This window comes from Pleurodeles waltl, chromosome 3_1, assembly GCF_031143425.1.
Source record: "Pleurodeles waltl isolate 20211129_DDA chromosome 3_1, aPleWal1.hap1.20221129, whole genome shotgun sequence".
Classification (NCBI taxonomy): Eukaryota; Metazoa; Chordata; class Amphibia; order Caudata; family Salamandridae; genus Pleurodeles; species Pleurodeles waltl.
This window is the reverse complement of record NC_090440.1, coordinates 246,910,194-246,938,070: the sequence shown is the minus strand read 5'-3', so window position 1 is coordinate 246,938,070 and position 27,877 is coordinate 246,910,194. Positions and strand designations below refer to the sequence as shown.

Genomic DNA, 27,877 nt, shown 5'->3' with positions numbered 1-27,877 from the left:
TACAATTCTTTATTGGTTACTGTTAGACTTTTCGTCATTGGTGTGGTCTCCCTTAACTTTTTGCCTCTGTTTCCCAGGTTGTTGATCTGTACTAGACTCTGACTTTGCTGTTTTCGTTACTCTGGGCACTTTACCACTGCTAACCATTGCTAAAGTACAAGTGCTCCTTTACAAAATGTGTATGTAATTGGCTTATCCATGATTGGCGTATTTGATTTATTAGTAAGTTCCCAGTACAGTGCACTAGAGGTGCCCAGGGCCTCTAAATCAAATGCTACTAGTGGCCCTGCAGCAGTAATCATGTCTCAGACTTGCCACTGCAGTGTCTGTGTGTGCAGTTGTAACTGTAAATTCGACTTGGCAAGTGTACCCACTTGCCAGGCCTAACCCTTCCCTTTTCCTACATGTAAGGCACCCCTAAGGCAAGCCCTAGTTAGCCCCAAGGGTAGGGTGCAGTGTATGGTTAAGGTAGGACATATAGTAATGTGTTTTATATGTCCTGACAGTGAAATACTGCTAAATTTGTTTTTCACTGTTGCAAGGCCTGTCCCTTTCATAGGTTAACATGGGGGCTACCTTTAAATCTGATTAAAGTGTAGATTCCCTTTGGGAGCGGATGGACATGTGGAGTTTGGGGTCTCTGAGCTCACAATTTAAAAATACATCTTTTAGTAAAGTTGATTTTAAGATTGTGTGTTTGAAAATGCCACTTTTAGAAAGCTGGCATTTTCTTGCTTATACCATTTCTGTGTCTCTGCCTGTTTGTGGATTCCCTGTCTGGGTCAGTTTGACAGTTGGGCCGGTTGCACCTCACACTAGACAGTGACACAAAGGGAGCTGGGGTGTAGTCTGCATTTCCTGATGAGCCATCTGTGCTAGGAGGGAGGGGAGGAGTGGTCACTCACACCTGAAAGGGCTGTGCCTGCCCTCACACAATGCAGTCTCCAACCCCCTGGTGAGTGTCTGGGGCCTGGCTTGGGCAAGGCAGGATTTCACATTCCAAAGAGACTTTACTTTGAAGTAGGCCTACTTCAAAGGAGAAATTGGGTATAAAAAGAGCACCCAAAACCACAGACGTTAGAACACTTCTGGAAACAAGAGGAACCTCTGCCTGGAGATGAGCTGAAGTGCTGAGGAAGAAGAGCTGCCCTGCCTGTGACTGTGCTTTGTGGAGCTATCCTGCAGTTGCTACTTCCACCAGAGTAAGAGGGCAAAGACTGGACTTTGTGTGCCTTCCATCTTGTCAAGATCCCCAAGGGTTTGATTTAGAGCTTGCCCCCTGTTGTTTGAAGTCTCAGGGACAGCAAAGACTTCTCTCTGCCAGCCCCTGGAGTCTCTGGAGAGACTCCTACACTGCCAAGTGGTGCCCATCCAGTTCCTTGGACTGTGAAAGGAGAAGCTGGCAGCCTAAGAGGAAGCAATCCACGCACAGAACGCCGTGCGGGAAAAAGATTGACGCAACTCTGATCTGTGGCTGAAAAATCGACGCGCCGCTGGTTTTGCAGCTGAAAATCGACGCTCGCCTGCAAGTGCCAGAAGATCGACACCTGGGGCTGGAGAAATGACGCACAACATCACTGACAGAGGCTGGTGGGATCGCAACCCGCGCTGCATGGTTTTCAGATCATCGTGTGGCTGGATTTCCAATGTAAATAGCGCTGGGCGTGTAAAAACAACACAAGGCCTGCCCGGACCCGAGAGTGCTGACCTGATCGATGCATCGCTCTCCTGAGGAGAGAAGAAATTACGTGCCCGACCCGACGAAAGGAGAGACGACGCAAGGTCTCGCTCGTGAGTGAAATTGATGCATAGCTACCCCTTTTTGACGCACACTCGCCCGTGCAGGGTTATTTTTGACGCACTCAAGGTACATTTTCACACTAACAGTGTTAGTGTGTGTTTAAAACTACATGAAGACTCTTTTTGCTTTTTAATTGATAACTTGACGTGTATTGTGGATTTTTGTCATTTTGGTCTTGTTTTGTTTATATAATTATGCTCTGTTTTTCTAAACCTGTGTTGTTTCATTTTGTAGTGTTTTCAGTAAGTTACTGTGTGTGTTGGTACAAATGTTTTACACCTAGCACTCTGACGTTAAGCCTACTGCTCGTGCCAAGCTACCAAGGGGGTAAGCAGGGGTTACCTGAGGATGATTCTCTTTTACCCTGACTAGAGTGAGGGTCCTTGCTTGGACAGGGGGTAACCTTACTGCCAACCAAATACCCCATTTATAACAGTTACAAACATACTGGTCATAAATTGCAACCAGTGTTTTGCGACCATTTAATAGTGCAGATGGCCCACTGTACTTATGGACTCAACCATGTTCACTGCCCGGAAATACTATCACTGACTAGGCCATGTTAGGATGGCTTGGGATGTCACGTAGTGGATGGAAACACATACGCTATCCCCACAGGGTGTGAGAGAACAAGCTGGGTTCCCCTACCTGTAAACAGGAGGGTTCCAATGAAACCACCCATTGAAGTTAAGCTTTTATGAGAGCTGCCACTTCCAGCGTACCTTGTCACAAAACCATTTGTCATGGTTAACTTTTTTCACCTATGGTGTACATCAGATAATGCATGTCAACATGTCATGAGGTTTATGGCAGACTTGTTTTATGCAGTGATTCTCCAGCAAATCATGCTGCATCAAGCTGACCTTTTTGCTGCTAGCTCATGCAACACGAGACACTGTTTTAACTAACCACTAGTGGCAGTTTCTTTTTATTGTAATCAGTGTACAGTATCTGACTACAATTCTATTGCAGTTCATGGACTTTTCAATGTGGATACACTACAATTAAACTGCAGTCGACCACTTTTGTTCAGTCAAATGCTTGTAATGCAGGAAATCAGCATATGGTAGGAGCCTAATACTTTCTTTTATTACTGCTCCTTATAGTTCTGTTTCTAGTGTTTAAATAATCTCTGGTTCACATCTAGCTGTTTAACCATACCTAGAAAGCATACCTTCTCTTTTATTTTCAAATCAAGCTTCAACTTTGCATTTATGCAACTATGAATCAATTAAATATTTTGCTAATTTCTTGAAGAGTGTCCCATATGAAACATTGAAAACGATATAGCTTCTATTCCCTTCTTTCTTTGTTTTTTAGTATCACACAAGCATGGTACTTGTTGCAGGAAAATTGTTTGAGTGAATCCAACTTAAAACTAGCTGCACAACAACAACAGTAAGGTAGAGTAAAGTAACATAATAGGCTTTTGAAGAGTAATAGTTTAATTTATGTGAAAGTACACACTTTGTCAACATTTGTCAACATTATAGTTCAGTATTTTCTCTCTGGTAACTACCCCTTCATTGCTGTTATTCCTCCTCACTAGGAGCATTTTCTACATATATTTTCCACATGTCCCATAGTCTGAACATATACCTGCACAACCCTGTTCTTCTATGCTATATTTCTTCCATAGGCATCATCCTCTTCATTTGTATTTCCCCTACTCTCGATGGTGGGGGTTCTTTCATTTCTGAGCTATCAGAGGCCTGACCACAATGGACCCGCAAAATTAAACATTTTTCCATTAATCTGATTGATGGCTAGGTTTCTCTTCCAATAATCTCCGAAAGATTATCCTAGCATCTAGTGGGAAGTCAATCCTAAAACTGTTTTTATTTTAAGATGTGAAATATTGCCAATCAAAAAGTAAAAGAAAAAATAACTAGGCATGGAAAGCGGTGTATGTAATGATAGTAAAACAGGCTTCAATTCAAAGTTCTCTTATTAAACATCAATTGATTGAATAATAAGTAGAAGTGCAGATCGGCCTTGTCCTTTTTGGAAAAGGAAAAATTAGAAATGTACTTTTACAAGAGACACGTTCAAGAGGAAGCTATAGAAAGAATGAGAAAAGGAAAATGGATACAATAAGTACTACAGGCCAAGCAAATAGAGTTGTAACTATTATGGTTCACAAGGGTAGAGGAATACTACCAACTATAGTATGATTTTGTCATGGTTGATCAATATAATACTCCAAAAATAAATAGTTTTTAAAAGTGTTACCTGGATACAATTGTTCTCTCAGTGTGTGAGACTATAGGCTATAGAAACAGATAATATTAGATTTTGTTCAGAATAAATATGGATTCTGCATCAATACACATGGTCTGAGAGAACCTCAAAGCACATTTACAGGGACTAGTCATATCTTAACCAGTTAGGTTTAGGTCACCTGAAACTGCTGGAACAGAAAAATTATGTTCCAAGCTGCAGGAACCCCAAGCTTTCTTAATTGACAGATTTACAGTAGCTGGACTGAATCAATTGGATATAGGCAGATGTAGAGCCAGTCATTAAGGCCTCTAAAATTATAAATCCACAGACAGTTTGACAGAAAGTGACAGAAGAACATGAGAAGTTAGGGAAAGTGTTTGCATGCTTTGCAGAGTAAAACTAAAGCAACAGAACACGTAATATACAAAAGTAAATGACCAGTGGGTCAACAGATAATTCAGGAAGATGATGTCATGTTACTGTTTTTTCAAAAATGTCTAGCAAATGTTAGTTAAAGAAATCACAGAACATAATTGTTGGACCTGGCTTTTTGACAGGGACATCCCCAAACTTTTTGCCTCCTTCCTCCTATTTTTTTCTGACCTGATGTTGTTGGCTTTTGACCTCGGAGCACTTTACCACTGCTAACCAGTGCTAAAGTGCATATGCTCTCTGTGTAAATTGTACTATTGATTGGTTTATCCATGATTGACTATTTAATTTACCTGTAAGTCCCTAGTAGAGTGCACTACATGTGCCTGGGGCATGTAGATTAAATGCTACTAGTGGGCCTGCAGCACTGGTTGTGCCACCCACCTCAGTAGCCCCTTAACCTTGTCTCAGGCCTGCCATTGCAAGGCCTGTGTGTGCAGTTTCACTGCCACTTCGACTTGGCATTTAAAAGTACTTGCCAAGCCTAGAACTCCCCTTTTGTTTCTACATATAAGTCATCCCTAATGTGTGCCCTAGGTAACCCCTAGAGCAGGGTGCTGTGTAGGTAAAAGGCAGGACATGTACCTGTGTAGTTATATGTCCTGGTAGTGTAAAACTCCTAAATTCGTTTTTACACTACTGTGAGGCCTGCTCCCTTCATAGGCTAACATTGGGGCTGCCCTCATACACTGTTGAAGTGGCAGCTGCTGATCTGAAAGGAGCAGGAAGGTCATATTTAGTATGGCCAGAATGGTAATACAAAATCCTGCTGACTGGTGAAGTCGGATTTAATATTACTATTCTAGAAATGCCACTTTTAGAAAGTGAGCATTTCTTTGCACTAAAATCTTGTTGTGCCCTTCAATCCACGTCTGGCTAGGTTTAGTTGACAGCTCCTTGTGCATTCACTCAGACATACCCCAAACACAGGGTACTCAGCCTCACTTGCATACATCTGCATTTTGAATGGGTCTTCCTGGGCTGGGAGGGTGGAGGGCCTGCCCTCACACAAAGGACTGCCACACCCCCTACTGGGACTCTGGCAGACAGGATTGAGCTGAAAGGGAACTTGGTGCATTTCTTAGAGACTCTTTGAAATCACCCCCACTTCAAAGGCACAACTTAGTATAAAACAGGGCCTCTGCCCTACCTCATCAGACACTTGCTGGAGAAGAAACCGGAACCAGAAACTACATCCTGCCAAGAAGAACTGCCTGGCTGCTCAAAGGACTCACCTGTCTGCTTTCTCCAAAGGACTGCTGTCTTGCTGTTGCCCTGCTGCCTTGCTGAACTCTTGTCTGGCTGTGAAAGTGCTCTCCAAGGGCTTGGATAGAGCTTGCCTCCTGTTCCTTGAAGTCTCAGGACCAAAAAGACTTCTGCCTTTCACGTGGACGCTCCGTGCGCCGAAAATTTCGACGCACAGATTGTGTCGCGGCGAGAAAAACGCCGCACACCGACGCTGATCAACGCGACGCCCTCGGGACGATCGAGACTTCGACGCACAACCTCGCAAGGACAAAGCCGCCCGACTTCCAAGGAGAAATCGACGCGACGCCTACCGTGAGTGCGAAACTTTGACGCACGGCCTCGCAAGGACAACGCCGCCCGACTTCCAAGGAGAAATCGACGCGGCGCCTGCCGTGAGACCAAAATTTCGACGCACGGCCTCGCAAGGACAACGCCGCCCGACTTCCAAGGAGAAATCGACGCGACGCCTACCGTGAGATCGAAACTTCGACGCGCAGCCCCGCAGAACGACGCGCAGCCGGAAAATAAGCAGGAGAATCCACGCACAGACCCGGGACATCTGGTAATTCCCGCGATCCACAAAAAGAGACTGTCTGCGCGCCGGAAAACGACACCCGACTTCCCCGCGTGGAAAAGAACGACGCAAGTCTGTGTGTGCTGAGGAGAAATCGACGCACACACCCCTTTTTCCACGCATCTCTTCTCCTGTGGCCCTCTGAGGAGATTTCCCACCAGAAACCAGGTACTCTGTGCTTGAAAGACACTTTATTGCTTTTTAAAAGACTTAAAGACACTTAATATCACTTTTCAGTGATATCTTTACAAATTCGTATTGCAACTTTGATCGTTTTGACCTACAAGTATCCAGATAAATATTCTATATTTTTCTAAACACTGTGTGGTGTATTTTTGTGGTGTTATGCTATGGTGTTGTATGATTTATTGCACAAATGCTTTACACATTGCCTTCTAAGTTAAGCCTGACTGCTCGTGCCAAGCTACCGGAGGGTGAGCACAGGCTGATTTTGGATTGTGTGTGACTTACCCTGACTAGAGTGAGGGTTCTTGCTTGGACAGAGGGCAACCTAACTGCCAACCAAAAACCCCATTTCTAACATTGGTGATCAGCGGTGAGGATAGGACTTGTGTTTGTGCAGTGACATACAGTAGCTAAGTATTTCACTACCTACCCACAGTTGAAGGTCAACTTGATTTTTTATCTCTTTTTTGACTTTTGGTCTCTGATGTCCTCCTGGATATACTATTGATATTTTGGACTTTGGATTTTGGTTTTTGCTGGTAAGATCCTATCAGAATGGGATCGCTTACCTACTTATTCTTTTTGCCTACTGACCACCTCACTAAGGCTGACCTAAGGAAGCTTTGCAGAGAATGTGGCCTTCCTGTAGCAAAGAGATCTACTAAAGCAGAGATGCTACATGCCTACATAGTCTGGGAGGAAGACAGATGGGCAGAGAGAGAGGCAGCAAGAAACCAAATGACCAAGTACCCCTCAGAGGAGGAGGAGGACGACTCAGATGAGGAAAGAGACCCAGTGAAAAAAGAATGGCTCATGGCTCAAGCGCGGTGGATGGAAGAGCTAGATGAGTTTATTGAAAGGGCTGAGGCAGCAAGTCTCTTAGCCCTGGAAGAAGAAAAGATTGCAGCTCAAGAGCTGAGCTGTAAAGAGCTGAAACTGGAGGCCGGAAGGGCTGAGTCCAGTTCAGATGGTGGCAGCAAAAATCTTGCATCTAGTACTGCTGAAGAAGGGCACAAGCCCAGAGATGTGGTACCCAACTTGAAGAAGAGAGTTGACACACCCCAGGCGGTTCAAGGGTATGAGGTAGTTCCCGTTATGCACAGGGTCCCTGAGAAGGATTGGGGAACTGGCACAGGGAGTCATATTCCTACTGGGGGGAGGGACACTTTACTGACTCTAGCAGAGAGTGACAGAGAAAAGGGTTCCCCCCTGGTGGACGTCCTGGATATAGAGTGTAGAGACATCCCAGAAGAGTTTGGGTTGAGTGTCAGGGACAGACAGATACTGTCTCACCAGTCTCAGGAGGGTGAAGTAGAGTGCTTTTCCAAGGTTGAGTTACTGGGTGGTTGGGTGAAGGGTACTGTGGTTAATACATGTGAAGGGCAGAGTGATGTAATTGCTGGAGAGCATATGTCTGGTCCTTATTTTCCAGAGCTACGCCAACACCAGGTGGAGTGTGAGTTCTCTGACCCCAGGGAACTTACAGTGGAGGCAGACTTTTGGGTGAGTACCAGAGAGTCTGAAGAGGCATTTGGGGGTGCTCCTGAAGGGAGTGGTCTAGGTGGTTCCCGACCAAGTGAGGTGGGAGAGGATTGTAGTGTCCCAGGTAGGTCTCAGAGCCTAACCTGTACCGTAGGGCTACCTTTTGAGGGAAGCCCCGCAGTGTCAGAAGAACTTGGGGGGATGACTGTAGACAGCATCCCAACAGTTCTGGTGTCTGGCAGTACCACTCCTAGTGAGGGGGTGCAGAAGTCCAGACATAGGGTTGAGAGGGGGTGGCCGACCCCAGTGGAGGATCTTGAAAGTCAGGGGTCAGCTCTGAGAGCAGAGCCCCCCAGGAATGACCCAGGTGAAACCGTTTCTGGTTTGGGGGAAACCCAGACTCTGCCGGATGGGCAGAGGTCGGGAGACCTGCGCCAACCAGACTCTTGTGTGGCCCTTGGGGACGGCGTGTCCCTTGTGGGGGGTGAGAGTGCCCCCCAGGAAGTCCTGGCATGCCAGGCAAAGATTCAACCTCAGGGTGGTGACTCTGGGTTGGATAACCGGGTTCAGAGGTTAAACTTTGACCTGGTGGGGGGTAGATGTGCCCCCCAGAAAGTCCTGGAATGCCAGGCAATGGTTCAACCTCAGGGTGGTGACTCTGGGTTGGCTTACCAGGTGAAGAGGTCAAACTCTGACCGGGTGGGAGGTAGGTGTGCCTCCCAAGAAGTCCTGCTGTGCCAGGCAATTGTCCAACCTCAGGGTGTTGACGCTGGGTTGGATGGTCAGGTTCAGAGGTTAAACTCTGACCTGGTGGGGGGTAGGTGTGCCCCCCAGAAAGTCCTGGCGTGCCGGGCAGTTGTCCAACCTCAGGGTGTCGACTCTGGGTTGGATGGCCAGGTTCAGAGGTTAAACTCTGACCTGGTGGGAGGTAGGTGTGCCTCCCAGAAAGTCCTGGGGTGCCAGGCAATTGCCCAACCTCAGGGTGGTGACTCTGGGTTGGCTAACCAGGTTCAGAGGTCAAACTCTGACCTGGTGGGGGGTAGGTGTGCCCCCCAGAAAGTCCTGGTATACCAGGCAATGGTTCAACCTCAGGGTGGTGACCCTGGGTTGGAGAACCAGGCTCAGAGGTTAAACTCTGACCTGGTGGGAGGTAGGTGTGCCTCCCTGAAAGTCCTGGCCTGCCAGGCAATGGTTCAACCTCAGGGTGGTGACTCTGGGTTGGATATCCCGGTTCAGAGGTTAACCTCTGACCTGGTGGGGGGTAGGTGTGCCCCCCAGAAAGCCCTGGTGTACCAGGCAGTTGTCCAACCTCAGGATGGTGACCCTAGGTTGGAGAACCAGGTTCAGAGGTTAAACTCTGACCTGGTGGAGGGTCAGTGTGCCCTCCAGGAAGTCCTGGCATGCCAGGCGATTGTTCAACTTCAGGGTGGTGACTCTGAGTTGAATGGCCCAGTTCAGAGGTTAAACTCTGACCTGGTGGAGGGTCAGGGTGCCCTCCAGAAAGTCCTGGCGTGCCAGGCAATTGTTCAACCTCAGAGTGCTGACTCTGGGTTGGATGACCAGGTTCAGAGGTTAAACTCTGACCTGGTGGGAGGTAGGTGTGCCTCCCAAGAAGCCCTGCTGTGCCAGGCAATTGTCCAACCTCAGGGTGTTGATTCTGGGTTGGATGACCAGGTTCAGAGGTTAAACTCTGACCTGGTGGGGGGTAGGTGTGCCCCCCAGAAAGTCCTGGCGTGCCAGGCAATTGCCCAACCTCAGGGTGGTGACCCTGGGTTGGGGAACCAGGCTCAGAGGTTAAACTCTGACCTGGTGGGAGGTAGGTGTGCCTCCCAGAAAGTCCTGGTGCGCCAGGCAATTGTTCAACTTCAGGGTGGTGACTCTGAGTTGAATGGTCAGGTGCAGAGGTTAAACTCTGACCTGGTGGAGGGTCAGTGTGCCCTCCAGGAAGTCCTGGTGTGCCAGGCAATTGTTCAACTTCAGGGTGGTGACTCTGAGTTGACTGGTCAGGTGCAGAGGTTAAACTCTGACCTGGTGGAGGGTCAGGGTGCCCTCCAGGAAGTCCTGGCGTGCCAGGCAATTGTTCAACTTCAGGGTGGTGACTCTGAGTTGAATGGGCAGGTGCAGAGGTTAAACTCTGACCTGGTGGGGGGTAGGTGTGCCTCCCAGGAAGTCCTGGGTTGCCAGGCAGTGATCCAGTCTGAGGGTACAGACCCTGGGCTGGAAGACCAGGTTCAGGGTGTCCCCCCGGACCTGGAGGGAGGGGCTACTGATAACAGTGCCCCTACCATGTTGTCTTCTGAGGAGGCCACTCCTAGTTGGAGGGTGCTGGACCCCAGAAGGGAGGGCAGGGGGAGGGAAGCCTCACCCCGGGCCCTAGTCCAACCTGAAGGTACAGGCCCCAGGTTGGAGGGCCAGTGGCAGGTTAACAGCCCTGCACTGGTGGAGGAATGGTACAGGGTGACTTCTGTAAGCACCCTGACCATGTTGGACCCTGGGGGTACCGCTCCAGGAGGGAGGGTACAAAGCCCCAGAGGGGAGGACCAGGTTCAGGCTGTCATCCCTGACCTGGTGGAAGGGAGAGTGGTTAAAGGGTGCCCAGCACCTGGGGCTACCGCCCCCCACTCTCCACAGCCACAGTGGTTGGAGAGCTTTGAGAGGCCTGGGGCCTGGCTCTCATCCCTGGCAGCTGTCAGTAATCACTGTGGCTTGCTGTCCGGGGGGACAGCGTTATCCCTGGGGAGGGGACAAGTGTCACACCCCAGGGGTAGAGTGGGCAACACCACTATGTTGGTCATGGTGGTACTATCCTGCTCCTGGGATACATCTGTGAGCAAAGTAAGGTTAGGTGCTACACAGATGGGATCCGCAGGAAAGGAGAAAGGTTCCCCATGGATGGGCTTAGTGGGCCCTGAGAGTATGGACAGAGGGATCCAATGGGAGTCAGGAAGGCGAAGAACTGGAGCATGCCCCTGCTGTTGTGGGCCTGGGTCCTTGTTCTGTCGCCTCAAACAGGGAAGTACATCAGGATAGTGATTGTTCTCCCCTGGCTTTAGGCTGGTGGGGGGTCATGTTGGACCTGGCTTTTTGACAGGGACATCCCCAAACTTTTTGCCTCCTTCCTCCTATTTTTTTCTGACCTGATGTTGTTGGCTTTTGACCTCGGAGCACTTTACCACTGCTAACCAGTGCTAAAGTGCATATGCTCTCTGTGTAAATTGTACTATTGATTGGTTTATCCATGATTGACTATTTAATTTACCTGTAAGTCCCTAGTAGAGTGCACTACATGTGCCTGGGGCATGTAGATTAAATGCTACTAGTGGGCCTGCAGCACTGGTTGTGCCACCCACCTCAGTAGCCCCTTAACCTTGTCTCAGGCCTGCCATTGCAAGGCCTGTGTGTGCAGTTTCACTGCCACTTCGACTTGGCATTTAAAAGTACTTGCCAAGCCTAGAACTCCCCTTTTGTTTCTACATATAAGTCATCCCTAATGTGTGCCCTAGGTAACCCCTAGAGCAGGGTGCTGTGTAGGTAAAAGGCAGGACATGTACCTGTGTAGTTATATGTCCTGGTAGTGTAAAACTCCTAAATTCGTTTTTACACTACTGTGAGGCCTGCTCCCTTCATAGGCTAACATTGGGGCTGCCCTCATACACTGTTGAAGTGGCAGCTGCTGATCTGAAAGGAGCAGGAAGGTCATATTTAGTATGGCCAGAATGGTAATACAAAATCCTGCTGACTGGTGAAGTCGGATTTAATATTACTATTCTAGAAATGCCACTTTTAGAAAGTGAGCATTTCTTTGCACTAAAATCTTGTTGTGCCCTTCAATCCACGTCTGGCTAGGTTTAGTTGACAGCTCCTTGTGCATTCACTCAGACATACCCCAAACACAGGGTACTCAGCCTCACTTGCATACATCTGCATTTTGAATGGGTCTTCCTGGGCTGGGAGGGTGGAGGGCCTGCCCTCACACAAAGGACTGCCACACCCCCTACTGGGACTCTGGCAGACAGGATTGAGCTGAAAGGGAACTTGGTGCATTTCTTAGAGACTCTTTGAAATCACCCCCACTTCAAAGGCACAACTTAGTATAAAACAGGGCCTCTGCCCTACCTCATCAGACACTTGCTGGAGAAGAAACCGGAACCAGAAACTACATCCTGCCAAGAAGAACTGCCTGGCTGCTCAAAGGACTCACCTGTCTGCTTTCTCCAAAGGACTGCTGTCTTGCTGTTGCCCTGCTGCCTTGCTGAACTCTTGTCTGGCTGTGAAAGTGCTCTCCAAGGGCTTGGATAGAGCTTGCCTCCTGTTCCTTGAAGTCTCAGGACCAAAAAGACTTCTGCCTTTCACGTGGACGCTCCGTGCGCCGAAAATTTCGACGCACAGCTTGTGTCGCGGCGAGAAAAACGCCGCACACCGACGCTGATCAACGCGACGCCCTCGGGACGATCGAGACTTCGACGCACAACCTCGCAAGGACAAAGCCGCCCGACTTCCAAGGAGAAATCGACGCGACGCCTACCGTGAGTGCGAAACTTTGACGCACGGCCTCGCAAGGACAACGCCGCCCGACTTCCAAGGAGAAATCGACGCGGCGCCTGCCGTGAGACCAAAATTTCGACGCACGGCCTCGCAAGGACAACGCCGCCCGACTTCCAAGGAGAAATCGACGCGACGCCTACCGTGAGATCGAAACTTCGACGCGCAGCCCCGCAGAACGACGCGCAGCCGGAAAATAAGCAGGAGAATCCACGCACAGACCCGGGACATCTGGTAATCCCCGCGATCCACAAAAAGAGACTGTCTGCGCGCCGGAAAACGACGCCCGACTTCCCCGCGTGGAAAAGAACGACGCAAGTCTGTGTGTGCTGAGGAGAAATCGACGCACACACCCCTTTTTCCACGCATCTCTTCTCCTGTGGCCCTCTGAGGAGATTTCCCACCAGAAACCAGGTACTCTGTGCTTGAAAGACACTTTATTGCTTTTTAAAAGACTTAAAGACACTTAATATCACTTTTCAGTGATATCTTTACAAATTCGTATTGCAACTTTGATCGTTTTGACCTACAAGTATCCAGATAAATATTCTATATTTTTCTAAACACTGTGTGGTGTATTTTTGTGGTGTTATGCTATGGTGTTGTATGATTTATTGCACAAATGCTTTACACATTGCCTTCTAAGTTAAGCCTGACTGCTCGTGCCAAGCTACCGGAGGGTGAGCACAGGCTGATTTGGGATTGTGTGTGACTTACCCTGACTAGAGTGAGGGTTCTTGCTTGGACAGAGGGCAACCTAACTGCCAACCAAAAACCCCATTTCTAACAATAATGATGTAGCAAATGCACATTTTTGTCAGGAATTAAGCTTCCTACACTTTTAATGGAGCACCAAAAATAAGAAATGACAGCTATAGAGGAGTTAGAAGTCCCCAAGTCAATAAAAAATTTGCCACTATGCAAACTTCCAGGAGGAGATATTATCACAGATTGATATAAAGAGTTAGTCAAACAACTTGTTCTGCCTGTACTTCTCAATGCTTCGAGGTAAGGCAGCCAGGGATGAAAATTCAACCCCACCTATGTGTATCCTGGCCCCATGTCTAGGACAACTTCCATCCCCACACCTACACTCCCTTTGGACTTCCCACCAGTGTAGGGCTTCTTAGGGCAGACAGCATCTTCTCTTTGTGTCCTGGCTGCAAGCAGTCAAAACACTTCCCTGCCTTTGAAGGGTCAAAGAACTTCCCTGACTTAGCAGGATCAAAGTGCTTCCCCTGATAAACCTTCCCATTGGAAGTGGTATGACTCTGCCCCCCCCTTCTGCGGGTGTTTTTGGATCTCTAGAGGTCTCTTTAGCTTTTCAATCTTGGTTACCCAGGACTTTCTACTGGGAGGGCACCAGTCCTTCTTTCGACTGATCACCCCCTCCCGGTGTTTCTTAGAAATCCTGGTTCTCACCCACTCACCAACTGTCTTGCCTAGTTCCCTAGGGCTAGACAGCTTAGCGGCAACCAGATACTGGTGTAACATCTCTGAGGTACAATTACTCAAGATTTTGGATTTTTATTGTATGTTGTGTCTTTCTTATTCACTGTTTTGTTGATATGAAATGCTTTACTCACCTGTCACCTTAGTTAAACTGAGCTGCTTGTGGGCCAAGCTACCAAGGATTGAAAAAGGGTTTCATTTATTGGGACCTTGACTGGACCTTATTTGAGATTGTGGCCCTATTACTAATTGTAAGTACCTACCTGCCTTTACATATAAACCACTTTCCAACAATAATGCTATTGCAATGAAAATGTTCTCTGTAAAAAGCTTTCCCGGGCCTTGTACCTGTGGTCTTACTATGTGAAATGCACAAAATAAATAAAATATTTACATTCTATTATACATATCTTCGACATGTCAATTACAGATATTGAAATATTGTTCATTTTGGAAAAGCCGTAAAGTGGTCTCGAAATGGTGGAATCAAATAAGAATACTATAGACCTCAAATCAACTTTTTTGTCTCAGTAATAGATTGTTACATAGTAGTTAAACCTGTGGATGATGGGTCATTGTTATCACAAATCCGCTTTCTAGTTTTATTCTTTTTACCTCATAGGCAATGCAACATCACAAATGAAAACAAATCGAAATTAGAATTTAAAAAAGGTGACAGAATTGTGACTTCTGGAACAAAATAAATGACGTTCTTAAAACACTTGAGTTTATACTATTCCTATGCCACGCTTGGTACAACAGTGTAGGGAGGGGATACGGATGACATAAAACAGTTGATATCTATTCGTGGTCTGTGAATTTTGCACATGAATGGTGGAACATTTGTGAATATTTACATCATGATTTCAAGTCATTGATGATAATCTAAGATTTGTTTTTAACAAAGTAACCACTAATATTTCATGTTACAAGTTCACACTCTAAACAACTGATTGGGCTAATACCATTAGAATATGTTTGAGTAACGGATATCCTATACTTTTTAATTGAGAGACCAGTTATAAAGGAAGATGAAGTTGAGTGACAACATCTATTAGCAGACAAAAGCAAGCCCAAAATAAAATAAGAAAGGCTTATTACCACTTACAAAAATAAGAGAAATCAACTTATTTTGATACTAAAGAAACAATAGCATGTATGCTGCATATAATGCTTAACTCCCTTGAAAAAAAAGTAAACCAGAAATTACTTAGAGAAATTACCTAACTTGCCAGCAAACTAAATCCACTACTAGGAAATACAATAAACCTATTAAAATTAGAAGTGTGCAAATTGTTGTGAAAAGTGTCACCTGTTTTTATCAATCAAAATCTCTATGTGGTTTAAAACAAGCAAACCATAAATGACCATAAAAGCAAGTTAATGTTAATAAATCACAAGAGTTTAAAAATAATATCGATATTATTATCAGAACATGATACAACCATTCCCAGTTGCACCTAAAAACAACGAGAAAGCACAAATGACCATTGGAACTAACACACCAGTCTAAAATGATAGATTCCGCTCAGTTTGAAAAGCAACATGGTAAAAAATTCTAATGTCAGTCAGCATCTGCAGATGCAACAGGATGGGCCTTGTTTGTCTGAAATTACTCTCCACTAAGATTGGTTTAAAAAATCATTTAGGTACAGACAAGTAGAAAGGACATATGAAGACAAATAGAATATCTATGCTTTCTGAGAAACTGACAGATTTTTGGGGTTTGGAGCCCTGGATTTCAACATCTGTGGTAGAGTGTGTTCTTTGTTGACAGGCTGTAGTTCCCCCTCTGCTTTAGCCTGTTTTAACAGTAGTTCCGAAACCTACAGAGGCACTGAAATGTATGTATAACTGTAATAATGTAAGTTAAAAGTCTAGTAGGGGTGCCCAATTACAATTATGTATACTGCTAAGAGACTAGTGAGGGGAATTATTTATTCCCCTTATTCAGAATTATGTGTATGGATAAGGTAAGCTGTACTGCTTGCTGCAGTGTAGCCCATACCAAGAATTCAGCAATAACTTAAATTCCAAACTTTCTAATGGTGGCAGCTGAGCAGACAACGTCCTACTTGAATCCTGAGTGCAATTTTTACTGAACTGTGCTAATGTGACAGGGGCACAATAAAACATGCCAAAGTACAAAGGGCAGGAAGGGTTGTTATGGATAATCCTTTTGGTAAGTAGGCTTGAACAGTGCCTAGAAAGAAATCTTTTCAGTCAGTGATATCTGCTACCTACATTAAATTGCCTGCTCTAGTTAGAACACACACTAATGCATTTTCTTTATCTTTGGGAGGAAAGATGCAGATTCTGTTTTTTGGCGAAAGGACGTTCATTTTAAGAAGCTTTTGAACAACTGAACAATTGTTCTCAACATTTTCTGTGGGATTTGATGCGCTGCAAAGCAAATCTCACACATTAAAGATAGCATGGTAAAGTATGTGTATTAGGAAATTATTTTACGGTCTAAAATTTAGCTAGTCAAGAAGCATAGAAAGGTTTTGTTTAACACGTCTTCGCCACAATTTGTAAGATGTTCAAGATTTAAACGAAAAACAATACATCAGTATTTATTGCATCTGGGGCACTAAATGTTTGAGAAACTACCTAAACACTTAGAATCTTCCTTCGGAAAGGACTTGTTCCAGAAATGTAATCTGCCAAGTATCTGAAATAGTTGAGCCTGTGAGAGCTGTGGCTAAGCAAATGTCCTGTATGCCTGTTATTCAGCACCGAGGTACCCCCCAAGGGTGAATTTGTTCAGTGCAAATACACATTTTGTTAATTATTTCTGACTTTCCATTAATTTTGAATGACTCATCTTTTTCCCATTTGGCGATATTTCAAGGCGATATCTTTGGAACTACTGTACGTATTTTTCTTTTATTTTTCAAATTACAATTTTATATTGAATGTTCTCCATTTTGAATTACAGTTTTTTACATTTTTTGCACGCTAACTACACCCACTTTCACTTCTACTTAACTTTCAGCTCAGTTCTCTTACAACTACCTTTTACTTCAGCAAGAGCTAAAAACGTTTGCTGAAGAGGTTTGCAGTTAAAATGTCGAAACAACCGATCTCAGATGAAAAAGGATTTCATGTGTGTGCGTCAAATCGCTAGAGCATATTGGGCACAGGGTAAATAAGCGATAATTGAATGTACTCACTGCCTGCTTCTGAGCAGGTGGCATCACAGACTGATTTCTATCCCATACAGAACATTCAATCTGTTGCTTGAACGCCAAATAAATAAAAGTTTGTTTCAGATGTCATATTTTCTAAAAACCATTCTGCACCCTCGTTTGCAAGTTACATTAATGTTCAACAGAGAAATTCAATTGTAATAAAGAAAGCATATTTGAAATGTCTCACCCATTGCGCATGTTCTCAAACCAGAACCTGTCGCCATTTCGCAAGCGCTCTAGCTGGTCCTGGATGATGGCACTGAGAAGTTCTCCAATGTCTCCATTACTTTCAAGCATGGCCCCCGTAAGGAATTCCAACTTTGATATGTCATTGCCATAAAGTGCGGCCAAGGCCTCCACGAGCTGAGCAAAATACAAAGATCAAAAAAAGTTCTTAAATTATAGTAAGGTTAGTTGCACAGTTAGTTGCTTATCAGCTTCTCTATTTTCTCCTTGTATTCCAGCTATCTAGTTTGTAATGTGTAATAGGAAAAAGCTACTTATTTGATTTTACGTACCACTATAAATTTACCTGGTAATTCTTCTGCTTCATGTGTATTACAAAATGGAACAAACAAACTTTGCTGCAAACGTAGCTGACATATTTTATATAAAGTGTTACAATGTCACAAAAAATGAGAAAGCTGAATTGGTACTGTTTTCAAATATTTTATTGAGTGAGTTTCCAAAAGATTAAACTTTCACACACACTCACACCCCTAAATGTATATTTACACTATGGGCCTCATTATGACTTTGGTGGTTGGAATACTCTGACTGCAAAAGCTGAGGGGAAGAGGCAGCCGTCATACCATTCCCCCCCCCAGTCGTATTATGATGTTCCTGCAGGGCCAGTACTGTAGCAAACCAGCACCCTCTGAATGAGCACTGTCTGCAAAGCAGACAGTGCGCATTTCTGAGGGTGCTGGGCAGGGGGGCCTGCACTGCTAATGCCATGGGAATGGGCAGTGCAGGGGCCCCTCTGTGGTCCCCTGCACTGTGTTTCCGCTAGTCTTTCCAAGGCAGGGACCCCACCATGGAGAGACTGTGGAAACAGGAGTCCTAATCAGCATTGTGGCTGAGCACAAATCCACCTGCCCTCAGCCCATCTGGAACCTTGTTCCCAGCGGTGACAGCGGTCCCCTGGCAGTTCGACAACAAGGATCATAATGTGCCAGGACCACCTGAAGTGTGGAGGTTCAACTGTCACCGAAGGGCTGCAGTCTCAAGACCGCCATTCTCGTAATGAGGGACTATGTACTTGTAGTAAAGTCAAGAATCATTTATGAAGATATTTTGCTAAAAGCTTTGGTGCCATTCAGCAGTTCCACATGAAACTAAAAAGCGTGCTTTCACCTTGGCTCCATCAAGGGAAATATGTGGTTCTGTCAACCAGGGGCCACAAAAAGGGGGGTCTCAAAAGATGATTTCCGATGGTAATTTCCATAGGGAGCCTTTTCTACCATGCAAAAAAAAAAATCCGAATGGAAATTCACAAAATTTGGCAGAAATTTAGTGTAAATCTGTGCAGCTGTTTGAGAAATCAGCATTTAAAGAGGTTCTCAGGTTGGGCTTTAAACGGTTTAAAAGTTAGGTATTCGTGGACGGTTGTTCCCAGCGATTCCTGCAATATTCAAAATTAATAATATTGGGCCTTTTAATTGACTGAGGGAGCTTTTACTCCTTTTTGCCATTTTGATACTGCAAGACAGGTCTAGGTCCCACAATACCGAGAGGTCTGATTAGCTGGTCATAAATCAGAAGAAACAGTAGTGGCTGCAATTAGGGGACTCAGGGACTTGGTTCTTGTGTCTTAAACAAGTTTATAAAAAAGGATGTAAGGGGACAAGGTAGGGACCCGTGAATCCTTTCACTTGTGGGGAGGGAGAGGGAACCAGCGAGAACCCCCAGAGGGATGTCATCTATGATGTCATTTGAGAAGTCATTAGTCATGTCATCAATGATGTAATTTAACATATTATGAGTGAGATAATATGTGCGTTCATAAGCAGTGGATGTCAGATGCAAATTATAGTTAGCTCATTAAACTAAAACTGGTGAATTTTATTTTTGTTATCATTAGTTTTTATTATTTCAACATCTATCACATTACTTTAACCTTTGTTTTCTTTAGTGAGTTTCTGTTTTTTAATATAAGCTGAGATCTTATTACCAAACCTAACTATACTGTCATTGTAAGCATTTTTCGGTGAATATCAGAGTTAGCAGTCAGCAATTTGTTGTAAGTTAAATAGAATCATTGCCCTGTCACAGCATATATGCAAACTACTCATACGGTAGGTCTACTTTCCACTTCAAACTTAGTTATTTGCATGACATTTCAGATGTCCACTAAAAATGGCTGATTGTCAGGCGGGTGTAGGCCTCCACTAACATTCCCCAGCTAATTATTGATGTCTAATGTAAGCCAAATTCCATAGTTTGAGCGTTATACTTAAGTCCACATTTAACCACTTAGTTCAATAAGGTATTTACACTTAGGGCCTGATTTAGATATTGGAGGGTGGGTTAGTTCATCACAGCGGCGACAGAAATCCTGCTCGCTGAAATCTAAATCCCATTATTTCCTAAGGGATTTAGATTTTGGTGGACAGGATATCTGTCACCGTTGTGATGGAGTAACCCATCCACCAATATCTAAATCAAGCCTTAAACCTATAAATACATGCAATACCTTTACCAGTTGTGTTCATAAGTAGCAATCTAAAAAGACATCCTGAGGGACCCAATGTCTGCATCCCATTTTGTTCTTTTATCTTCTATGTGTTTGCCCTAAACCCCTCATAACTGGGCTAGATGACCACACTCTCCCTTATAATGTGTTTACAAATAACTTCATTAAAGTGGCACGTAGGACACATCAGAAGTTGATGTTCTTTTTATGTAATACAGTTGATGTAAATTTTATATGTGCAATCACGTACTAGGTATACATTTTGCCTAACATTCATAGAGACTGTCCATCTTTACGCAAGTGCAAATCTTCTCTCCTGATCTGACAAGTCATACCAAGGTTCATGGATCATATATGGCATTGATTGGCTTCAGAGCTGTTGGAGTATGATATATTATTAGTATCAAAGTATTACAAGATCAGATATAGTTTAGGAGACCAAATACAGCTTCTCAGAAGGATGTCAAAGACTCCTCACTCTGAATACATAATGGTAGTTTGTTTGGGCCAAAGCACTGATAATCTTCCGTTACCCTGGAATGTCCATTTATTTGACGAGCGATGAGAAGACAGTGGTTTACTAAAGATGGCAGCCTCTCAGATTAGAAGAGTGACATTTTCTACATGCAATATAATAAAAAAAATGTAAAGCAGGCACAAACACATTAGTGCCTCTGACTATTACTGATAACCAGTGAATGGAGTTTAGAAGAAAAGAAACACAGTCCACCTTAGATAGCCCAAAGATCAAATGAACTGAGGAGTTCTACAAGTCTTGTAGCTGGTCCAGTTGTGTCTCAGGAATGCCACAAAGAGGCAATTTCCATAGCAACGTTTTGAGCTCTTCAAAACTCTTACTACTAGTTTATGGGTTTCTGTGTGCAGTAAACACAGTATCAATTGAGTTCTTTATCACAATAACAGTGTGAGGTTCACTTCTTTGTCCAATTTAAAACGAAGGCTCTTCACTTGGTCTGAAAATTATGAATAACTACGTTTGTGTAAGTTTACTATTTTTTCTGTTCTCAAACTGGGTTAAGAGTAAGCTTATGATTGTGGAGCCTAAGCAGTTGGGCAGAGAACTCAGCACATAAAAAGATAGGCCAGTTTTCTGCCCGGCTTTGAAGCTTGGTGTCTCCACAGTCATAAACTTACTATTAACTTCGAGTTTGTGCATAGCAAAAAAATAGCAAAAAGTGTAAGTTTACCTTTGTGAGTCAGGCCTTTAAGTAGTGCATGTGTTTTTTAGCATAATCTCTTTATGCATCAGGATAATGGTCAATATTAATATATTTTTTTTTTAAATTGAGAAGTTGATGAAGTTGGTGACATTTAAAACAATTTTAGCAGAGGTGACGAAGCCATGTTTGACAATCTTGCATGCACCTAGGAAAAATTCTAGTGAACAGTGCATCTCTGTTCTCAAAATTAATCCTGCATGTCATCATGAGGTATCCTCTTTAGCAAAGAATGACTCACTTTTGCATGTCTGTGTTACAGCTCTGTCCTGGCTAGTTGACTTAAGAACTTCCATAATGCTATCTGATTATGAAATGACTGATTTGTTCATATAGGATTAATCATTTCTATAATTGTTCATTTTCAACCAATGATTTCAGGGTCTCCTTGCAATACACTTTCAAGGACCAGTACCCAAAACAATCAAACTAGGGACTATGGGGTAATTCTGAGATGAAAGGCATGGGAAAACTCAGAAAACTTCCTATACATTAAACAAGTAAATGTCTGTCATCCTAGAGTAGATCCCACAAATGTTTGCATATTTATTCCATATAATTGCAGCAAAATTCCTTTTAGCACATAGAAACATTCAATATCTTAAACATCATTTTGCAAGATTGCAGTTTTCAAATATCTTTGATCGGAAACAACTAGTATTGAAGGTAATAGGAAACCTGTCCCATCATCTCATACCAAGCCCTTGTCCCTTTTTCATGGAACATAGGATAACCTGTCTTTGAGGACCCACCTTAGTGCTAGGAGACAGAGAACATGCTACCAAAACATCTAGCTTTTTACACACAACTTGTTTCTGATGCAGGGAAATTTACAACACACCCTATTAAAATTTATAATTATTGTGCCCTTCAAGATAGTATTTCTCCACCTTTCATCCTCTTACATAATATATGGGGGTTTACTTTATAGTTGAGGAATTCTCAGAGGTTTTCAGGGTAAAACTTTTGTTAAGGTTCTTCCTTAACGTTGCCATGGCATGTGTCTTCTTCTAAATGCTGTTTACTCATTCCATATAATGTTCTTCCAATCGCCTCAGAAAACTTTCTTTAGCCTTTCAGTTTGGACGACATTGGAAGAGTACATGTAAGTGTGTCAGTAAATGTATTTATTGTTGTTGTTGGCATTCAAGCTGAAAATGAAACCTCATTAACACATCTGTTCACTGGCAATTTAAGCGCAGCCCTGTTCTACTAAGGATCCATTTCAAATAGATCTATCTTTTAAAATGCCAAAGGTGGCGCTCAGTGGGTGGCATAGCAGGTATTTTTCTACTCTCAGTACTGAAGATTCATGATCTTTGGGCAACGTTACGTGCCTTCTTGCTTATCAAAAATTCCATATATTTCAAATTTAACTAGATTTTTTTTGTTTTGAAAAGTTTCTAGTAAATTCCTCAACAATGGCTGAAGTTAAATTCCATATACAAAATGCGTTGTGTTAAATTAATAATTAGCAATTAATACCAATTATATTATTATTACCAATTAATACCATTTTAATCAGGTAGCTGTGCAGAAGGCACTTTAGAGGTAGAATTAGGATTACAAGGTACTTGAAGGGTTGTATGACACAACCACACATGCCCGAACCACGCATGCCTTAACAATGCGGTCGGAACCACAACAGTGTCTTTACCACGCATGCCATTACAGTGAATTTCATTGTAAAAGCATGTTTGGTAAAGGAATATGCCTGGTAAATCACACCCGCCACCCCACCTTCATCCTACCCCAACACCTGATACCCCAGCCCTGCAATCCGCACTGCACCAGCCCTTAAAACTGCAAAAGCCCTGAAACTGACCCAGCCCTGTCCTTAAAAGTACATGAGACGGAAACTGACCCTACCTTGCCCTTAAAACTACCCCGACCACCCAACCCTGAGCCCTAAAATCGACCTGCTCTGCCCTTAAAACTACCCCTTCCACTCCTCTGCCCTGAGACCTAAAACCCTGCCCTTTCCTAAAAACTATGCCAGCCCCCACCCTGAGCCTTAAAACCGACCCTGCCCTTAAAACTGCGCGGACCCTCAACCTAAACCCTGCAACCAACCCGCCCTGCCCTTAAAACTATTCCTTCACCTCCCCCCACCCTGAGGCTTAAAACTCTGCCCCTTCCTAAAAACGACCCGACCCCCGCCCTTAGACGTAAAACTGACCCCACCCCTGAAAACTGTCACTTCCCCCACTGCCCTCAGCCCTAAAATCCAGCCCCGTGCTCAAAACCACCCCAACACCACCTGCCCTGAGCCCCAACACCCTGCTCCATTTTTTTATAAACTACCCGACCTCCCCACACCCACCCTGAGCCCTAAATCCATCCCCCACCCATGAAAACTACTAGGGAGGGTAGGCCCACATAGCCCTTGTGGATGGGGTGTGACTCCATGACCTTACATGGCCCCCAGCCTTTCTGTTCTATAAAAGACAGTGTTTTCTAACCTCTGTTTGTGGTTCTGACATACATGCTTTGAAGATCACCAAGAAACAGTACTGACCGGGTCAGTCCCTAAACGAGATTCATTCTAGAAGTAATTCTAGCATCAAGATCAGTGCCAATCTGTTTAGTGATTTGAGATGTACTGCACATACATTTTTTGGGGGGAATGGCTCTTTCAGATCCCTAAAAATCATATGTACAATAGTTTAAAGGATGAACCTATGGTGAATTGGTCAAAGTACTAACAAATGCATATAAACCAAACTCCCCTTCAAAGCTGATATGAGTAGACTTTAAGTGTGGGTTCCTCCCAATAGCGGCATTAAGTGTTTTTTGTGAGATTTGGGACAATAGTTATTATGGTCAAGCTACATCCATGTCATTTTGAAGCTCTGTGTATGGGCAATAAGTGATATGCCCAGGCCAGGTCAGGGACTGCCATCTCCTTCTGGGGAGAAGTTTCACAATTCCCTGAAGTTTGTGCACCACAACTTTCTGCTGATACTAAAGGGAAGTGTTCAGTCCTATTTCTCGAAGTTCCAACTACCTCCAACTACCTCGTTCTTGGATTTTTGCTTCTGTTCTGTTTCTGGAGTCGCTATCTGTGCTCAGTCCCTGTGCTAAAACAGGGATTAGTGAATGCTTTGGGCCCAGTGCAAGTGCACCAGGCAGCTAAGTTTAATTTGAGTCAGTGGTTTCTGGTGTCCAGCACCAGCACTTAATTGTCAACACTAGTACTTAAGATTTATGGAGGGTGGTTGGAAGTCTGTTATGTCCCTGAGACTTCTGATCCGGAGGCCAGCTAACTAGCCCTAGGAATCACTCTGGGCTCTGGGTTGGAAAGATTCAGATCCAGTCCTTCTCACTCCCAGGCAAGAGGGCAGCAGGCACCGGTAAGCTCAACAGAGCAGGAGTCCAGCAAACAGAAGTCTAGCAGAGTGGCAGGCCTTCAGTAGCACAACAGTCTTTCTTCCTGGCAGAGTATCCACAGCTCATCAAGAGTACTGAAGCGGTGGTGTCAGAGGTCCAGTGTTTATACACAGTTAGGCATTTAAAGAAGGTGAGACTTCAAAGACATGATTTTGAAGTCCACAGAGTCCCTGCCCTTCCTGATTTGGCTCCGGACTCACTACAGGGGGGTTGTGCAGCTCTTGGTGTATGGACAGGACACAACCTATTCAGCAGTAGGTGAGGCTGTGCCCTGCTCCTCCCTCCCATCCTGCCCAGGATAGCCCATAAAGGCACATTAGGGAACACCCACATTCCAACTGTGTGTGGCTGTTTCGGATGAATACACAAAGCCCAGCTGACCTCCCACCCCAGAAATGTGATCAGAGACAGGCAGCAGGCACCAAATGTCTAAAATAAGAAAATGCTAGCTTTCTAAAAGGGGTATTTTAAGAATTGCTGTTTAAAATCTGACTTCACCATAAGTTGTGATTTTATATTTTGATTTCAGATTCCCCAAACTCAAAAAGTACACTTAAACTTACACTTATAAAATGTGATAAAATAATCCCATTGCTAATCTATGGGAGAGATAGGCCTTGCAGTAGTGAAAACTAATTTAAGACTTTTTCACAACCAGGACATGTAAAACTCAAAGTAGATTTCGAACTTTTTACATACATTGCACCCTGCCCTTTGGACTATTTAGGGCCTGCCTGAGGGTGACATGTGTATTAAAAAGGAAGGTTTGGGCCTGCCAAAGGTTTACTTTGACAGGTCTACATGCCAATTTAAAACAGCAGACACAGGGGTTGTGCAGTGGCAGGCCTGAGACAGGTTGTTTAAAGGGCTACTGAAGTGGGTGGCACAATCAGTGCTGCGTGCCCAGGAGTAGCAATTCATTTACAGGCCTTGGGCGCCAGTAGCGCACACTATTGGGACTCCCCCGTCAATTAAATATGCCAGTTGGGGATAAGCCAATGTTACCACATTTTAGGGAACGAGCACAAGCAATTTAGCACTGGTTAGCAGTGGTAAAGTGCACAGAATCCTAAGGCCAGCAAAAACGAAGTTAGCAAAAACAGGAGATTTGAAGGCAAAAAGTTAGGGGTAACCACACCAATGCTGCTAAATGTAACTGTGGCGCTGCTTGTCTTATCTACAGATGAGCACAACAGTTGTTGTTTAATACAGTATACTTTAAAATGACAAATATCTGCCACTCAATCTATTACTATAGCTTTGGAAGCCTGGAATATTCTGAATTGTCAAACTTATACGAGTGTGATGGCTAGTGGTTGTGCTGATACTGTCAATGGCAGTGGAGTCGGGGGCAATTGGTGGTGTAGGTTGCAGCAGCCTCCAGACAAGTGCCCTGGCACTTCATTCTTTTTTATAAATTTACCACTTCAAAGCAGTCTTCAATCGTCAGCACTGCTTATCAAAGTTGGTGCTGATCCTATAATCGAAGATTGCGGTCTTACACAGCTGGAAAATAAATGACCAACACTCAATCAAGGTAGCTCCCCACTTGATCTACTGGCAGAGATGAACCTCTGGCTGAAGTAGTCTAATGTAAAAGGACACTAAAGTGATGCACTGGAAGAAGCTGAGTGGATGAGATCCTATGTCTCCATATTCCCCTTTGCCATTTTGAATTCATTACTCACTCCTCAAAAGGAGGAAGGATTTCAATCACAACTACAGAGTTGCTTCTGCTGACTTTCAATATGTGCATGATTGAAGCATGGAATTTAAGGTTAATATAGTAGAATAACTACCAAATTGTATGCCCTTTTGACATTTTGCCCTTCATTACCACCTTGGCGGTCTTAGGACTGCCAGGGCCACGGTGGCGGTTGGACCGCTGCCAATGTGGCAGTCCAACAGCCACAATACGACCGCCATGTTCAGACTGCCAGGACCGCCACTCCTTCTCCACTAGAGGGGCTGGCGGTGCTGGCAGTGATGGTGGTCCTAATCCGCCTGGGCAGCGCTGCCCTGGATATTATAAGTCCCTTGTCCACCAGCGATTATATGGCAATATCACCGCCATGTGAAGGCCGGTGGAGATGGCATGTAGGAGGGCCCTAGGAAAACCTAGCAAACCTATACATTTTTGAAAACTAGTTACCTAGGGGAATTCAGAATGGAGTGACTCTCACCAGGTTCTGTTACCCAGAATCCTTTGCAAACCTCAAAATTTGGCAAAAAAAAAACACTTTTTTCTCACATTTCGGTGATAGAAAGTTCTGGAATCTGAGAGGAGACAAACATTTCCTTCCACCCAGCATTTCCCCAGGTCTCCCGATAAAAATGGTACCTCACTTGTGTTGGTTGGCCTAGTGCCTGCAACAGGAAACACCCCAAAACACAACATGGACACATCAAATTTTTACATTGACAACTGACGTGTTTTTTGGAAAGTGCCTAGCTGTGGATTTTGTTCTGTAGCTCAGCCAGCACCTAGGAAAATCTACTAAACCTGTGCATTTTTTTAAACTAGACAACTAGGAGAACCCATGATGGGGTAACTTGTGGCTCTCTCACCAGTGTCTGTAATCCAGAATCCTTTACAAACCTCAAAATTGAGCAAAACACTTTTTCCTCACATTTCGGTGATAGAAGTGCTGGAATCTGAGAAGAGCCACAAAGTTCCTTCCACCCAGCATTCCCCTAAGTCTCCTGATGAAAATGGTACATCACTTGTGTGGGTAGGCCTAGTGCCCGCGACAGGAAATGCCCCAAAACACAACATGGACGCATTACATTTGCCCAAAGCTTACTGACCTGTTTTTTGCAAAGTGCCTAGCTGTGGATTTTGGCCTCTAGCTCAGCCGGAACATAGGGAAACCTAGCAAACCTGGACATTTCTGAAAACTAAACACCTAAGGGAACCCAGAATAGGATAACTTGTGGCACTCTCACCAGGTTCTGCTACCCAGAATCCTCACATTTTGGTGCTGCAAAGTTCTAGAATCTGAGGGGAGCCACAAACTTCCTTCTACCCAGCATTCCCCCACATCTCCCAATAAAAATGGTACCTGACTTGTGTGGGTAGGCCTAGTACTCGCAACAGGAAATGCCCCAAAATACTATGTGGGCACATCAAAATGATCAAGTACAAAACTACTTGTTTTTGCGGGGAGGGCACCTGCGTTTTTGGTCCTGGGCTCAGCAGCCATCTAGGGAAACCTACCAAACCCAGACATTTCTGAAAGCTAGACACCCGAGGGAGTCCAGGGAGGTGTGACTTGCGTAGATCCCACAATGTTTTCTTACCCAGAATCCTCAGCACACCTCAAATTTAGCAAAAAAATAATTTCTGTGTGCAATCACCACTCTGGCACAAATTTCCTACCACCCAACTTTCCCCTCACTCTCCCGATAAAAATTATACCT

The 27,877-nt window shown here is 44.5% G+C and overlaps 1 protein-coding gene across 3 annotated transcripts in view; it reads right to left on the bottom strand.

The window, feature by feature from the left end:
• LOC138283999 (dual oxidase 1-like) overlaps positions 1 to 27,877 on the bottom strand; it is a 785,394-nt gene that overhangs the window by 396,864 nt on the left and 360,653 nt on the right. For all 3 annotated transcript variants that reach the window (XM_069222331.1, XM_069222330.1, XM_069222332.1), the window contains exon 13: positions 17,322 to 17,497. In XM_069222331.1, coding sequence (XP_069078432.1) covers positions 17,322 to 17,497 — 176 coding nt within the window. The remainder of the gene's footprint in view (positions 1 to 17,321; positions 17,498 to 27,877) is intronic.